The sequence below is a fragment of the Syngnathus typhle genome, linkage group LG10, assembly GCF_033458585.1.
Source record: "Syngnathus typhle isolate RoL2023-S1 ecotype Sweden linkage group LG10, RoL_Styp_1.0, whole genome shotgun sequence".
NCBI classification, from domain to species: domain Eukaryota; kingdom Metazoa; phylum Chordata; class Actinopteri; order Syngnathiformes; family Syngnathidae; genus Syngnathus; species Syngnathus typhle.
The window spans coordinates 10,359,880-10,377,811 of NC_083747.1; the positions used below are offsets into that span (position 1 = coordinate 10,359,880).

General features: G+C 38.5%; 1 protein-coding gene and 1 long non-coding RNA gene across 2 annotated transcripts; one reads left to right on the top strand and one right to left on the bottom strand.

The window, feature by feature from the left end:
* Nucleotides 1-639: 639 nt before the first annotated feature.
* Nucleotides 640-17,335, bottom strand: has2 (hyaluronan synthase 2). Its single transcript, XM_061289965.1, has 4 exons — nucleotides 16,948-17,335; nucleotides 6,487-7,113; nucleotides 5,446-5,547; nucleotides 640-5,344 (listed from the first exon to the last, which is right to left on the bottom strand). Exons 2-4 carry the CDS (start codon nucleotides 7,111-7,113, stop codon nucleotides 4,415-4,417), a joined length of 1,659 nt encoding a protein of 552 aa, XP_061145949.1. The 5' UTR covers nucleotides 16,948-17,335; the 3' UTR covers nucleotides 640-4,414.
* On the top strand, nucleotides 5,783-9,444 carry LOC133161551 (uncharacterized). The gene is made up of 2 exons (XR_009716086.1): nucleotides 5,783-5,977; nucleotides 8,547-9,444. It is a non-coding gene; the product is annotated as an uncharacterized LOC133161551 (long non-coding RNA).
* Nucleotides 17,336-17,932: the final 597 nt, after the last annotated feature.

Below are 17,932 nucleotides of genomic sequence, written 5' to 3' on the forward strand. Positions count from 1 at the left end.
GTTAATCATTCCTATGTGAATCGCTATGCCGATGGAGAGTGGGAGTCGTTACTTAAATTGCAGTGGCCACTGACAATATTTCCCAAACTTTTAGACACCGGGCAGGACATTTCAGTCTAGAATATCTTGATAATATTGTGGTTTTATTTACCCTGCAAAAATTCCAAACACATTATATGTCACGTCTCGTCCCCAGCCGTTTTACTACGTGTCTGTTGTCATGGTTTCTGTCTGTGTGCTCGCCCCTCCCCTCCTGTGTGCCCATGATTAGTGTGATCATTCTAACCTGCTTCTTGTTACCTGTCGTGTATTTAAGTCCTGTCTGCCCCTCGCTCCGGCTCGGATCATTGATGTTGTACTGTCTTGCTGTCGTCATGTCCTGCTGTCTTCTTGTTTCGCGTCCAGGTCAGTCAGGTTGTTGTTTTGTTAAGTCATGTCTGTTTGCCTTTTGAGTTCCCTTCAATAAACCCTGGTCCAAGCTGCATTTGGTTGCCCTGCTCCATCCGTTTTCATGACACTATTATTGAGTCTGTTTTACAAAAACTGCAGTGTTCAGCTAAAGTTGAATTACTTTGATGGATTTGTTAGATCAAAAGGCTAAGTAAGGAATCAATAATAAATAACCAAAACAGCAGCACATTGAATCATAATGTTTTATTTGGCACAACAAAAAAGTGCTTAGTAAATAACACCTGCCCATGACTAGTCAGGCATGAAAATGAACTTGTGTTTAGTTGGAATAACACCAAACCTTCTAATTGTAAAAATAATGTGTATTTCTTTTTTGTTCCATAAAGAATTATTCACCTTACAACATAATTTTTGTACTGAAATTAACCTGCAAATGCTTTTTTTTTTTCTTACTTTGTTGACATGTTTCTGTCTGCACTGGCTTAACAGAGCATTCACCAAATTTGTCACTGACGTAAGCATAAATAAATCACATAATTTCACTGATGCCAACAAATTCGTCTAATTGCACCGGTCAACATTTCTTTTTAATCAGTGATGAAAGGAAACTATTCTAGATTTTTTTTTTGCTTTGATTCGGAATCATTTTTCTCGAGCACATTAGGTTTTAATAATAATAATAATAATAATAATAATAATAATAATAATATATTTAAGAATATTTATGATTTAAGGGTTCGGTTCACCCTAACCCTCATGAAGAAAAGCAGTTCAGAAAATGGTTGAATCGACGGGTTAGGTTATCCCCAAAGAACCTGATGTGCTAGAAAAAAATAGATTTTTTTTAAATCAGCGTCAAAATATGTTTAGGACAAATAAAGCCATCTCTGATTATCATTTGCTGTTGATCAGTGTTATGTTTTGTCTCGTGGAAGCCTTCAAACCGTCACTGTCTAACCGTTTAATAGAAATAAGTGTAAAAATTCAACATAAAATATACAATCTAAAATGATTCTCTCATTTTGTGTTGTACCTTCTCAACCTTACTACTAAGCACATTTAACATGGAACATAATGCTGTAATATAAATATGAAGATTTTATACACAATCACAGGTTCATCATCTCTCATGAAATCAATAACTTACCCCTCCAAATTGCATTTGTATTGCTGTTATTGCAGACAAAATCCCCAGCTCATATTTTCACATTGTTTGGTCAGATAAACAAGTCAATGCCGGAACAGTTGAAAGCACAAAATAGATATTCTTTTACAAAACATGAATAGAAAGCATAAAATGTAATTAAAAAAAAAATGCATATACAATACTGGTCAAAAGGACTAGGACAGTTTCTCATTAGAAAATGTATCAAAACCTTTGAGTGGTAGTATATGCTTTATATATACACTAAATACAAAATGCACAGAAATACAGGGCAAAAAAAACAAGTCAACAGGTACAGCAAAAGACCAACAAGGCAGAGTAATCTATCTTTAAACTCCATATAAAAAAGGCCACTTTTATATTTAAAAAAACAGATCATAAATTACATAAACCCTTTTAAATGCATTAATCTATGAATGGCATCCTGCATGGAAAACCACTGAGGTATTTCATCTCGATTATGCCATTACAAAGGACGATGGGAGAGACATACTGTAAAAGTGCATAAGAGTTCAACTCAAACTTCATCTGGCTTTACTACAGCAAACATTTCATTCCGGAATTCTGTTTCCCTTCATGCAAGTGCCCTTATTCACTTTAATTTCATCAGTTATTCACGTTAGGTACTTTGGTTACGGTTGTCATTTGTTTGATCCCACACCACTGCCCACTGAATCCCAGAACCAACACACGCTCAATCTATTACTAATAAAAGATTTAATACCATCCTGGAGTGGACACTTTTAACGAAAGGTCACATGATGAAAGGAAGGGAACAAGGGCATGAAGGCATGATTCACAACATCATTAGATTAGAAAAGGTTGTTTTCTTGGTGATTTTCATGAAATTTAAAGGTCTAAAGCAGGGGTGTCAAACTCTGGCCCGCGGACCAAATTTGGCCCTCAGTGTCATTATATTTGTCACGCAAAAACAGATCGTGCATCGATTTTATGTGTCAATGCAAAAATTGCAAATTGTCTAAAAAAATAGAGGCAATTTCTATTACCATTCATCTTTTTTAAAATTTGAACAGTTTTACTACTCTCTGATTTCAAAACTATTTCTTTATCAGTCTGTCGTGTAGCCTATACTGTATATGAAACATTAATACATTTATTGGGGTTGACCATCATAATGGCCCTCAGAAGGAAACTATGATGCAGCCCCCGAACAAACAAGAATAAGTTTGACACCCCTGGTCTAAAGCAACAATATAGTGTTTAACCCACTGTCAATATAAAATCATTTTAAAACACAATTCATTGTTTCTGGAAAAAGATAAGATTGTCACAGCAGCAATGATACACAGTCTCTCTTCTGGTCACATTTTCACTTGATTTGGTGGAAATTATACCTACCAATCAATGATCAGTTTGAGATTCTTCACTTTGTAAACTTACAGAAAAATACTGAATTCAAGTCATATGGGTTTCTCAACAATACTTGTAAGTAGGAATAGAAAGATTGTTGTGATATATCTTATAGAATTCTCTTCTTCTAATATTATTATTATTATTATTATTAACCAGCGATATTGCGTTGGACGCTTGTAATCCACGGCAGGGGGTTAACCCTAACTGAATAACTCGTGCAGAACCAAATTTTCGGGATTCGGCAGGCATGGGGTGACCAATGATATAGATGGTTTGTATTATTTCATTCCCTCGCCCAATGAGAATTGATAAGAGAATGGATACGGAATCAGATTGTTAAGCAGTATCAAAAATGGAACCACTAAATTCTTATCAATTCCCATTGCTACTTCTACGTGAGTCATTTGTAGAGAATATTTTTGGGGGGTTCATTTAACAAACAAATGATAACTAGCATGCACACGTTTTTTTCAAGAGATTTTTGATGAACATTATTAGTTTTTTTTTCAGAATTTCTCACAGGATTGTCCTCATATGACTTGAAATCAATAAAAGAAAGCAGCATTCCATTTCATTGTTGTTTTGCAGCCTTTCATATTTAAAAGATACCATCAAGGTACAGCAATATAGAGCCTCTGAAACAACAATGTAGAAATGGATGACAAAAACAGTTCCACACACACCATTCGAAATATTATTTTGTTTGACAATAGCTGCTCACAAATGATAGCAATAAGTTCTGTTTACATTGCCAAAGATAAGTTCAATGCTAATTGTAGAAAGCAACCTGCCAGATGCTGATTGGTACTTTGTTATTTCACTTTTTCAGTTAAGGTAAACCACAGGTGTCAAACTCAGGGCCGAAACTCATTATGTGGCCGGCGAAGACAAATTGTGCATCAAATTCGTGTGTCATTATTAGAATTGCAAATTGTCTTCACTTTTAATATATTTTTTTAAAAATATTTGACCCGTTTTTACTTGTCTGATTTGGAGACGAGTGATTCGTCAGTTTATTTTGAGTTTGACACCCCTGAGGTAAACAAAGTCTTGCATAGTTATCCTCTGGAGTTCCTAATGGTTAGGAAAAACCTTAATGAGCAGTATCGACAGTTTCTTTGGATGAGATATGACAAGTGTAAGAGGTAGCTATCCATTCAAAGCCATACACGCTTACTGAAAATGCTTCCTCTTGTCATACTGGGTCATCTTGTGCACTGATTGCAAACCTATACAAGTTGTTATTGAACATATAAATAGGCACGATCAATTATAGTGTTGTCCAATAATTATGAACGGTGTGGTGCTACCGAATGCATGGCGACAGTCAATTTTGTATTGTTGTCATTCAAGTTTGAGATTTTTGGTTCAGCCCATTGCAGTTTAACTCAACACAAACTCCAGAGATGCGCATCTTATCAGAATGTCCCTTAAGGCATTGAGTGGTACATACTGAAGGCAAAGTCAAACGTCCAGTACCATATCGTAGTGTGTTTCCTTCTTCCTTTTACCGCACTTGTTTATGAGCACTGCATACAAAGTCAGCAGTATCACCCAATAACTAGCATAGACGACCGCCCCAATGATCAGAATGAGGATTTCTGATTCAGGAAAGGTTTTTTTAGTCTGCAGGATTGTAGTGTATATGAACCCAATGAAGAGGATGGTGAACCAAACTGATATTGGAATGAGACCAATGAAGTTCACCACGATTGTTTTCCTCCCAGAGGTGCCCCATCCAGATTTGTTGATTGTTGCTATTGCAAACATTTTGGCTGGCAACAGGCTTGACATGTACAGTACAGAATAAAAGGACATAAACACCATCACAATGTTGCCTCTGAGGCAGCTGGCGAATGTCGATTTGATCAGTGCCACTGCCTGGACAATAAGAAGAAACAATAAAATATTCCAAAGTCTTCCTTGGTAGAAGAGTTGGATGGCGGTGGCAATGAGAAAGAATGGGAAGAACCCAGTAATCACAGCCTCATAGGTCATCCAAAGATGATGTTTGTGGAACCACATGGAATTGTAGAGCCATTCCCGGAAATAGGACTTACTCCACCTAGTCTGTTGATTTAGCCACCGCAAGTATGTGATCGGTGTCTCTGTTAGGCACTTGGACCGTGCAGTGTATTTGGTTGCATACCCAAGACTCAGAACTCTGTTTGTGAGGTGGCGGTCATCCCCAAAACTGCAGTGGGATCCCATGAAGGTCTGATTGTACCAGTCCTCAAGGAACTCGTGCAGGAGTGAGTTTCGATACATTCCTAATGGTCCGCTGATACATTGTACACAGCCAAAGTAAGACTGGCAAGCCCGCTCAATGTTGAAAGCCATCCAGTACCGGACGCTACTCAGGAAGGAGATCCACGACTCATATTTGTTTAGAATCTAGGCAGAGATGTATGAGCAACACAAGAGGAAACAAGAGGTATGAAAATATCGTCAAAAGATAATTGGTAGAAAGGAAAACTGTAGTTCGGTTACCTTACCTGCACATCACCTCCGACACCACCCACCATTGGGTCTTCTTCAAGAACCTTTACCATCTCCACTGATGATGCTGGATCCAGCATAGTGTCAGAGTCACACACCTGGGTTAAAAACACACATACAAAAAAACATAATACATTATCCGTGCAAAACGCAGATGAACAACTTTTGTACATTGTTTTTCTTTGGTTCTATGATGGCCCGAAAGTCCAACATTCGCTAAAACTCCTGCCAAGACGGAGAATTAACCGTGAACCAGGGACGGGAGTAAATGCTGTTTATTGTCTGTTAAAACATGCTGAGTCAGAACGACAATAGCTGTAATGTTGTGTTGTGTGTCATCATTTTGTTAGCGCCGAGAAGTAAATTGTAGCTTACTGTCGATCCCAGTGAGTGCTTTCATTGTGTATTTGTTTTTCGAATCTGTGTGGTGGATTGAAAAAATATGAGAGGCAGAAAACCACATCCATATGAGGACTGGGATTTCACAAATCCTCATCATTTATTCAAGCTGCAATCTATTAAACCTGGGTGAGCAAAGACTATTTGCTATACAAACATGTCTGTTACAATGTGTTTGACTTTATTTTACCACTCGACAAATGGCTAAAAATGCATAAAATATTTTGCTCTGCTTTTTTTTCCACTTGACTCAAGATGTGGCTTCTGTGAAGTTTGCGGATCAAAAATGAGTAATTAATTAGTGTCAATGACTCGTTTCTCCAGAAAGTTGTAAATAATAATAATAGTAATAAAATAATAACAATAATAATACTGATAACAATAATTTATTATTTGTATTTAGATGCGTCAATTTCCTTCTTTAAATTGTCATTTTACAACCTGAACCGTGTTTAGGGTTCACATATCTTATACATGTCGTTCCTTAGTGAGTATTCGGATTGCTGGCTTCATTACAATGCATTACTCAGTTTATCAAATGCTTTTTCAGCGATTCATGTTATTTTGGACTATTGACTTTTATACGGCTCCCGAGACACCAGTCGTACAGCCATACTTCACACAACTTACATTCTCACCTGTACATAGTCAACGCTCCTTCCAAGCGCTTTAAAGGCTGTGTACATGACTTCTCTCTTGCCTCCCCATTTCTGCATGACACACACACACTTGTTGTTTAAGACCAGTCTAGAGACTTGCTGAAGGCTCTCAGCGTAGCTCTCATCTGTCTCCTCTGGCCCCCTGCTGTGAAAGTTACTCCGCCACACATATGTGGCAACTTTGTCCCATCCCATGATTTCTTTGAAAATTTCCATCATATACAAGTCATCCTCTGAGTTTCCATCGACCACCAAGATGACTTTGATTCCAGGGTACGTCAACCTCTTTACTGACACCAGGCATTTCCTCAGGTAGTTCGGATCCTCTTGATATGCTGCAATGCATAGGGCTAAAGATTTATTCAGTTTAATTGGCGTCTCTAAGGACCGCTTCATATTTCGGTGTTCTAAGAGTGCAAAGATGCTCTGGATAAGGAGATGGACAACCAAGATGGCCCCGTACAGTCCAAAAGACAGATGATTGTGGGCAGTGGTGAAGAACTGGTAGCCCATGATGTATGCTGTGGAGATGCCCACCAGGAGGGAAACACCAAACATTGTGGTCCCAAATATCCGCAGATAGGTGAGGGCTCGTTGACCACTCATCTGGGTTGGGGGGGGGAAATGGAAAGTAATTAATGACAGTGGTGGAAATATTCAGATTCAGGTTTATATATGTTTAATGGAGTGCAGACAATTTATTATATAAAAACAATGATTGAAATAGTAAAAATACAATTAAAAAAAATACTAAATACAATATTTTTGGGGTAAAATATACAAGAAATTCCTTAAAAGTGGCGTTTAGCATACAAGATTTGCAGACATGCATTTCCTCTTGCACGTTGTGTGGAGCTGTTAGTACATGGGAGGTCCGTGAAAACTTCAGTTTGAGGGCACTGGGGACATAGACGCTTATGGTTGGGATACTGAGATTGTAATCTCGTGATCAGATGTTCCAAACTGGTAGCTGGAAAGGACATTAAAGCGCTCCTTTAAAATATGCCAATGCCCAAAATATCAAAGACAGACCAAAACAGGTTAGCATGATATACAATGAATATTAAATGATGAAAGAAGTTTTGCTTTTGTAACAGGCTGCTAATTCACGTAAAGACAAGACTAGGAAAATACTACCGTATTTTCTGTACTATAAGGCACACTGGATTATAAAACGCACCTCTATTGAATTTATTTTAGAAATGATTTCATATATAGGATGCACCAGATTAAAAGGCACATAGAATAGAAGATCCTGCATCAAACTGGAGTTGACTAGGGTTGCGGTCTGCATCCACTAGATGGTGCTGTGCTAAAGGGAATGTCAACCCAGTCAATGAGGTAAAGTCCAGCTCCCTTTCTGTATGATAGTGATATGGTTTGGCTTCTTCTTACTTGGTTCAGCAACCCCACTCATTTTTTATGCTCATAGCTTCTTAGCTTTGGTGTCTATGTGCTATGGGGGGGGGGGGGGGGGGGGATTCACTGTGATTGCCTCCCAATAGGTTTATCCGTATGTCAATCAAGCGATGGGATTAAAGTTTATCAGGAGTCTAAAAATTGTGAGGTATTAGGAACACAAACATTCCTATTCACATTTCATCTCACAGACAATTTAGACTTTTAAATTAACCCAAGATGCATGTTTTTAAAATGTGGAAACAAGTTAATATGATGGATATATTAACCAAACAATCTAGACAGTTGAATGTCAGCAATTGTTCCAACTCCACTGTTGTGTACACATGACAGAACCTCCTGACCTACTTTTAACAACAAATGTGAAACGTTTAGGTTCCAAGTCTTATTTAAGGTTTTTTTTTCTCCACTTTTCATCAATGACAAGCCAAACTTCCAATACATAAATATCTGATTTACGGGAGTTTGCCATTCAAAGTAATTGTGTTTTATGTAGGTACTAGTAAAGACAAATCTCTTTTCATTGGTCTCAACTATGAATGTCGGACTTGTATGAAATTGCTCCGCTCGCAGCCTTCTTTCCAGCAGTCATTATGTTGCTACTTCCATCTGTTTGGCAGATCAGCGGAGACCCACTCAGCGTGGCTCAGCACAGTGCGGACCACCCTGTGATGTCATCTGTTTATATCTCCGTGGGAAGAAAAGGACAAGCGCTTTAGGGTTTTCTGCTGCTGCATATGTGCTCAGTCTCTTCTATCACTTGCAAAGAAACTATTATATCTACTGTGTAGTGTATAAAGCCAAATACTTGCATGGCATCTATTTCACAAAAGTGGGTAAACGCCTACCGATTTATAACATTTGAACCGATTTTGGAGATGTCAAGGCCCTGTGACGAGGACAGAAATGTGTGTTATACTGTGTGATGATATTTGGTGACTGAGAGGGCAGCCATTGAACGACGCCCGGGCAGAGCTCCAGGAGGTCTGCTCGACTCTTTTGAAAGCCACCCCTGGAGCTGCCGAGGCCACCCCTGGTACCGAAGGCAGCCCGGGCACCACGCCCGGGCAGAGTTCCAGGCGTTTGGATTGACTTGCATGAGCTCCCTCTGATGATGACAATCATTATTATTTTATTTTTTTTATCATTATCATCATCTATTTTGCATTATCCTTCCATAATGAAGTTAAATGCTCAAATTTGGCTATATTGTCCGCATGTTTATACTTTTATGTTTTATTTGGTTTGTGAAGAAAATACGTGAATTGTATGGGCAATATTTGTAACACACATCCGAATGAATTAATCATATTGGGCTACATTGTCTTAATTACCAAGTTTTTTTTAAGAAGGCTTTTTGTTGTTGTTGTAGCATGACTTTGCCCTACAAAGCAAGATCTATAATCTGACTTTCATGTGGGAGAAGAAATGTGACCGCATAAGTCTGACCCTTGTATTTACTATTTGTGACCTTTGACAGTCACTGTTTAGAATTAAATCATAGTACTTTCTAAGAAACTGGAATTTGTTAACCATCTTTTCTTTTTTTTTTCTTCCAGAACATATAATCATAATGGACAATATCACAATATTTATGATGGCAGCATCTCACAAAAATATATCGTGTACTGGACCGACAACAAAGTTATTCAGCTGACCAGTAGAATTACCAAAGTAGACCACCCAAAGATGTGCAGTATGGGGCATTTGGAGTTCTTCACACACTACCGAAGAAAGATAAAAGAAGGAATAAAATGACGGAGACAAAAGAGCTAAGTCCAATGCTGATTGACAGGGAAAGAAAATACAACAAGCCCCTAACCTTTTAAGTGTGCTGTTGGACACTAAAAAAGGAGTGAGAATGCAGATAACCAGCAACCAAGTCCAAAAAAGCTTTTGGCCCTAAAATAATGCCCTGTTCATTTCATTATTAGATGAAAAGGCCCCAAGCAGTGTAACAGGCCTTCTCTGGCAAGTGTCGAGGCTATTAATGTCAGACTCTCTTATACAAGACCTTTTTTATACACACACTCTATTGATGCATGCTTAAGACAAAAGCACACAAAAGCTCATTAGAACTGAGCAAATTCTACCTTTATGTAAATATACACAAATCAACCTGAATCAACTTCAACATTTGTGTGTTCGCTTCTATTGTTCGTGTACAATGTTTTATTAGACAATTGGAACAGAATAAATCGCTTTGCCCTTTTCTTTTGGATCAACTTTCAATGAAACAAGCCGCTCGCGTAGACCAATAAAACATTCATCAAAATAGTTTTTTTTTAAATACACATAAGAGGACAAAAGCCACAATGACTAGAATCAATCAGGAAACAAATGTATTCTTCTTATGCCACCATGAACTCTCACCCTGACAAAGACACATTCACACCTTGGTGTTCCAGTTCCCCTCCTCAGTTTGTTTTTGAACTCCAGGAGATCCTGATTAAAGCCATCACAAATCCGTGGACAGCTTGCAAACATCCATGGTCAAAACATGTTGTTGCCTTCAGTCTTTCTTGTTTATTTACCATTAGCACTCCATATGGTACATGAAATGTCTGTTGATGATTTTCTTTGGAAAATAAGGTGTTAAATTCCATTTTGTTACCAGAGACATTTACAATTTGTTGCTGTAAATAGGGTGGCAAACTGCAAAGTGTCAAACTTTTAGGATATGTGTGAATTCACTATTATGGCGAGGATGACACTCTTCAAACTTGCAACTTGTAAGGAGGCTTTTTCCCTTTGTAGCATGCCAAAAGTCCTTTTTAGTCCAATCCAGCAGACCAAAGGTCAGATCACCAGTTGGCCAGTGTGAAAGTTAACGCTAACAGCAGACAGAAAGTCTTTAGAGTTCCGGACAAAAAGTCGTTGCAGTTTCTCTAAACTTGGGTCAATATGCTTTGACATAAAGTAAGAGTGCGTCAATACATGAAGAGAATGTCACAATGTGGCTCTCCATCATACAGGATAAAAATATGCAAATTGAAGTGGTCATTAATACTTGTCGATGAAATCATCACAACTTCATGCTTGTTTTTTAAATTCGGCACTTGAAAATGTAATGGACGTATTAGCCATGTCATTCTGATGTCACTTATTGAGTAAACGCCCTTTGGCTCCAGTTCACACAAGGTCATAGTAGAGCAAATTTCATATTGGTTTGAGTTTGAGATGAATGAAAAACATGAATAAGTGAATGAATGTTAAAAGTGGGCTAGAGAAGACTGTGCTGGATATTTAAAATGATAACAATGTCTATTCTCCTGAGATTTCCCAGCCAAGCAACATAATGACAGATGGGTGTGTTTGGAGAAGCAGCAGCCTTGACGTTTGCATATTGGTCACTGGGGACATAGTGAGGCTTTGAATACCTGCTAAGCGGGCGAAAACATCAAGCAGTGAATTCCAATGAGACAAAAACTTTTATCCATTTTATTTAGCATAAGCATGATGGTATGCTCATGCGAGTTACTTTGAACTTTTTAAAGCCTTAACACATATCGCTTCAGTGTTTTGATATAACATTCTATTTATTGTGTTTTCCTGCTTTTCTTCTTAAACAAATGCCAATAAGGGTTGGGATAACATTCCTTTGCTCAATTTCATGGCGTTTACAAAGAGAATCTATTGACACAGCTTTCCTACATGATCAGAAAGGTCTCATCAAATGTATGCATCAAGTTTTTATACTGCTTATTCTTGCTAGGATGCGGGTTTGTAAAGCGAGGTACACCCTCGATTAGTCGCTGGCCAATTGTAGGACACAACTGTACGTGGTAAGTAGATGGCCACCGTGCCAACCCTGAAATGTATATAGAATGTTACTTATCGACTGGGCCATAAACAAAAATGTGACATATCTGGCTGACTGAGTGATGAAGCGTGTCCAAACATGAATTGAACGTTAAATTGCAGTTTAAAAGTTCAAGTGCCACACCCCGAGCCAACACTTTTTCATGGTAGAGAGGTTTGGATGAGAAAGAACAACTTCCAGATAACTTTGAGGAAATTATGATCCACCATCCGGTATCTCCATTGCTGCTGATCTGAACTCAGGACGTTGTGAATCTTTTGGGATAATAGAAGACCTCGAGTCCAACGATAGTTGTCTGAACTATGAGGTGAATTCTCCTATCTCTGAGATAACTAAAAAGCTCAAAAACATGGGTAGAAAAAGTCGAATACAGGGCTGCAGATCAAAGTGATCCAATTTCAGAAATGTGCCTTGAATTTTAAAACACAGTCTTGGAAATACAGGAAATATTTTTTTAAGAGTCAAGATTCTCGTCAAAAATGTTTCTGATGTGCTTTCTGGTTTTAACAGCACAAGAAATCAACAGCAATGCAACCCAATCCTTCAGAGCCTTTGAGGCTATAAACAACGTTTTCAGTTTTGACCTTATTGATTTGGAGAATATTCCGTGTCATCCAGTGTAAGACAGAGAGACTGGCCGTTGCGTAACATAACCAAGTGGGGATGTGTAAATTGAACAGGAGAAGGCCAAGAATGGATCTCTGAGGAACACCACACGGGAAGACTACATGGTCTGATTTGTGGTCACTAAGGCAAACTGAAAATGATCTATTGATGAGATAGGAGGGAAACCATGATTTGTGGTTACGAAGGTAAGCTGAAAATGAGCTATTGTTGAGATAGGAAGAAAAACGGTTTAGAGCAGTCCTTCTGAGGACTACATCGTATATGTCTTCAAACTTTACCATTGTCTGAATTCATTTTAAGATCAATGACAACCCGGATAAGAAGGGTTTCTCCACTGTGGTGGATTCCAAAATGAGACTGAGACATATCAATTGATTTATCTTTTACCAGATGCTTGTATAGTTGTTGGTATACAAGTTTTTCTCAAATTTTTCCAAGGAATAGTACATTTAAGATTGGTCTATAGTTGATGGCACGGGTAAAATTCCGGATAGCAGCGGTATTAATATTCAGAACCTTAGACACAAAGAGCACTCTTATAAACCTTACTAAACTGACAAACATAAAAATGTGTGATTAATTCATACAGTTAGGCTTAAAAACTAACAAAGTAGAGCAGAACGGCTTGTATTTAAGTGTGAGGTTTGAAAAGAAACATCTAGAATCACCTTGGAAAGTCCCGGTATGCAGTGATGTAGCATTACTTGAACAACACATACTGTGATAACTCCAACAAATGTTATGTAAGAGTAAAGTGTCAAGAATGTCAATGTGGAAGACCATATACATGTGCACACAGGAAGACATGGTGAAATCCCTGTTGGCAGAGGATTCACGGCCTTTTGGATTTTTATACTGTATAGAAATGGAGTGAGTCCACATTGTGTGTCATTAGCGCTCAGGAAAATTTGTTTAGATCGATTACCAAGTGTTTTTTTCCGAAGCATAACTCCCTGCTTCATGTCAAGACTTTACTGTAATGTCAAAAAGTCCCCCACGTCTGCACATCCATCTCAAAAGATGTCTGTGGGAAAAAAAAGATACCTCTAACGGTTATGGCTGATATTCAATGGTGCATTTTGCCAGAATTTGCGATGTGTTTGTGTGAGCGTATTTGCGTGTGCGTTTGTGCGTGTGTCTGTGTGTGTGCACGCGTGGGCGTGTAGGCTTACATATGTGTGCATATGTCCATACACACTGTGCTGGAGGAAGTATTTTAAAGGCATTAAATGCAGAAATGGGCCTCTTGGTAGTAGATGGAGGATGTTGGAGAGTAACATCATGCTGAGCAGAAAACGATGCAGAAGAGCAATGAGGGAATCAACCTTATCGACTGTAGTTTCTCTACTTTTTTCTGTTGCACTCTACGGTAAATGAGACCTTTGCATATTGCTGGAAGTATGTCTTTTGGGGGACTGGAATAAAAGATGACGCAGAAACTATACATCATTGTTCTTGCAACACTCAGGAGTCACACCTCTGCCAAGAACAAAACTTTCTGCAAACTATCGTACTCATACCCAGTTCTGTCTTGCCCGGTGCATTGGAAAGTCCAAAGTGTCCCCAAACTGCACCCTACCTCAAATCAAAGCACGGCTGAATAACATGGAGAAATCTTAACAATTATTGTTAGTGAATAAATAAAGTACAGTACAGAATACACATATTTGTGACGTTTGGTTAAATCAATCTGCATGACTACTTGAGGATGGTCTTTAAGCATTTCATCCCAGGGACAGGACAGTCCGGGATGATCAGACCCCCATTTGGTGGACAAACAATAGCCGATTTGGATTAATGCAGAGTGGAATCCTAGGTAAAGTAAACCATCTAAAACTTTTTTTTGGCCGTGTTTTCAGTTTGCAAACAAAAATGAATGGATGTGAGCTCTTTGGCAGCCAACAGATGGGTTTCTCATCTGTATGACTTTTTTTATACAGACTGAAAATGAACGGAGGCACGTACCAGTGACAGAAGCCCTTTTAGAATGACGTGGACAAATGGACGGATGGACGATTATATTATGAAGAAAGACGGACAGACAAGGACGAAAGAGTGCCCAAGTTGTGGACGAAGGTCAAACCAGCAAAATTTGCGTCCACTTCTGTTATATTTCACTGTACTATTTTCGGCCATGCACACTCATAAAGACAATTGGGCAATTTTTGTCCTGATTTTGCCCCTTCCCGATCAAGGACATCAAATGGCATCAAAGGAGTTTAGAATATATGATTGCACTGATTCATTCTCAATGTTATTACTAAATGGTACTCTTAAACAGTTTGCTACATATTCTTAGTCAACACTATGGTAACTTTAATTGTGTTTGACAGATGGATAAAAATGGTGAGCTACATAGAGTTAAAAAAAAAGTGAGAAAGTGTCTTGGAGTTTGTTAGCGAGCGAGGGATAGGAGACCCTAAGAGAGGGTGGGGTTAGAAAGAAAGACTGGTAGCGTTGACTCAATCTATTTTCAGTTGGAGCACGAGAGTAAGTGCACTGTGGTCGACGCTTATGTGTTTTGGCAGGCAGATTAACTGAGAATGAATGCCATTTTCATACTGCAACTTGCATAGTGTAAATAGGCACTTCAGCAGCATAACAATAGAGCTGGGATTTATTAGACCGTCAGAAATGTGCGTTAATAAGGCGGTTGCTTGCAGTGTGCTCTAATAAAATAAATCATTACAGTACAAGCGTTTCCCTGTCTAAGAATTCTTTTTCACTCCTTCAGGTTGAAATAAATAAATTAACAAGTTATTAGCCACTGCTGCTACATCTGTTGCTTAATCATGGTGGAGCGTTGCTATCAGCCTTGTTTTGTCTTGAGAGCTGTCCAAGTCTTTTTAACTTAAGTTGCTAACCGGAGGCAAATAATTCTGCCAAGGAAACAGACGCTGCTGGGTGTCCTCGACGACACGGCGAGGCTGCACGTGAGCCCACGTGTACATATCAACAACAGCCTTGGGTCATGTCTTGAGCAGGATATCCTTGTTATGACAAGACAAGTGTTAAAAAATAATTACAAATAAAATCATAGGCATAAAGATGGGGACAAAGAGGGGTGAATTTGTAATTTTTTTTTGTTTTTTTAAGGGTTGGCTTCACTGAGAGTTGTCCTATATATTGCTATCAGGATGTCCTTGTAAAGCAACTGTTTGTGGACGACTTAGTTGAAAATTCTATTTATACTGTCCCGTATTATCACGTAGGCCAAGAGATAACAGTCACAATCAGTTACAAGAGAAACTATAAATAGCAGCATTTAAAGCTTAAAATGTTTAGTTTATGGGTGATTAGCAGGAACGACAAGGTTACAATGCACCAATGTATTTGGCGAGGTTTGGGTCATTTAGTACACTGTTGGACCTCAGTGGTGTCGTCAGTACTCCCTGTGTGACTCATAATGAGGTCGTGGATAGCTCAGATACAACCTTGCTCACATATAATGTTCACTATTACTGTCTGACTGAAGCACTGACTTTCTGCTACTTTATCTTTAAAAAGAAAATGTGCTTTGACGCAAAATCGATGAGGTGGATGGTGATGTATGTTTGATAGGGATCCAAGGCACTCCCTTCCAATTTGAGTAGTAATTTGGGAGCCCTGAGGCCTATGCAATGAAGGACCCTGCACAGGCTGCACATCCTGGAATGCAGATGATCTGAGTGTTTCCCTGTGAACAAGACTTCTAACACTTTGTGGCACCGCCTTTCTTGTACAGCTTGCAAACACACATCTGTAGTACATTACTACAAATTTACATGAGAAAGGTCTTTCTGTACCACTAATCTGCAGACTCCTTTAGGGCTGACAATATAGGGACAATATGCATTCAGTTAGGTTTGCTTGCTACTGATGTGAACATAAAGTGTGCTGGGGATAATTAGACAAAATATGTATGTTAATAAAGTGTGACATTTTAAGAGCTGATGAGCAGATTTAAATTGGGTCTTAATTACTATGATAGCAAAAGACGTGCATGGTCGGTTAACCTTTTTGTCGTTTTTGTCACAATTGTTATTATATATATATATATATATATATATATATATATATATATATTAGGATTTACACTAATTCTCTTAAGAGGAACAAACTATGTCTGCATTAGTAAATAAGTTATAAAACCCGATGCGATTTCAATGAAATGATCATCTCAATGGGTCGAATTACGCGCCCCGTCAATGACGTACACAGGACTCAAACGAAGCCTTCCCATTGGTGCACACTACGAAATGAATGACGTACATGCCACTGACTTCTGCAACCAAATGCTGCATGGGCTCTGGTTTTAATTACTGGTTTAGCCATGTGTGGTTTTGTATGAATGAAAAGAGTCGTTTACATTTCCACAGACAGCATTGCATCAAGCAATTTAAATGCCAAATAATAATTGTGCTTTGTAGATTTGAAGACATAATTGGAGAAAAAAGTAGTAATTGATTTCAGTGCGCCTTGAAACATGTGACACACCACCCAAATTTATAACTAATTTACATTTACGGGGTTAAATATCATATTTAAATAATAAATTAATAATGATTGGTAGTCATGATGATGCCACCTACCTTGAGGCAGCCGTCGTCAGCAAAGAAGTGGCGTTTCCTCTGACTTGGATGCTCAAGCAAAAAAGACCAATTTCCTCTTGTCCGTCAATATCATGGCAACATGTCTCGTATAAATAATCAATTTCGGCATTAACGTAAAAAAGTATACACAAAAATGATCCGTATAAAACGTTATTTTTTCTCTATCAACGTGTTCATGCATGGTTTAAAAGTCTTTTTAAAAAGCAGCCATCAGCTTTGACACTCATTTTCAAAATAGTGAGAAAAAAAATCTTCTAGCAATCATTCTAGGGCTCGTCTGTCTTTTGGGGCATTTGTGTGAGAATAGTCTGTCCCAGCATCCAAGCCTCGCAGAGCAGAGATCATTGGTGCTGTTTCAGCTGTCCCAAAGCCCCTTTACCGGGCTGCACCAGGTTGGCGTGTTGTTTTAATAGTAGGGGGAGTTTGGGGGGAATTGGAGGGGGTGACGAGCAGGAGGAGAGGAAAGAAAGTGGGGGCGTGGGGCGACCTACTCATTACTAGAGAAAGAGGAGCGCCATCAGAGCAGGGCAGTGTCTTGTTTTTTTATGTATCTATTTTTTAAATTACCTCAATAATGCATATACATATTCTGGTTGTGCCAAAACGTGATTATTGAGTTTGTCTGACTTTGTTGAATGATCAGAAATATTGCATGGACCACCAGCTGGAAGTAGGAGAAAATCTGTGTGAGAATTGCAGCTGGACTTGTGCAGCTGCAATTGGGCTCTTTTGGTGCACTTACAAGGTTCGATCAGCAGGCAGTGCTGAAAGACGTTTATCTGATGGGAGGACTTAGTCATATTACAACTTACTGTAGCTGGAAGTCGGTCACTGAGGATATAATTGCCATATTTGTCAAACACATTTTTTTTTAACATTTGATAACGAATTGGGATAGAAAAAAGAAATTAATTTAAATGAATGAATTTGACACAACACAATGCATAGGTGGTGGCAAAAACTG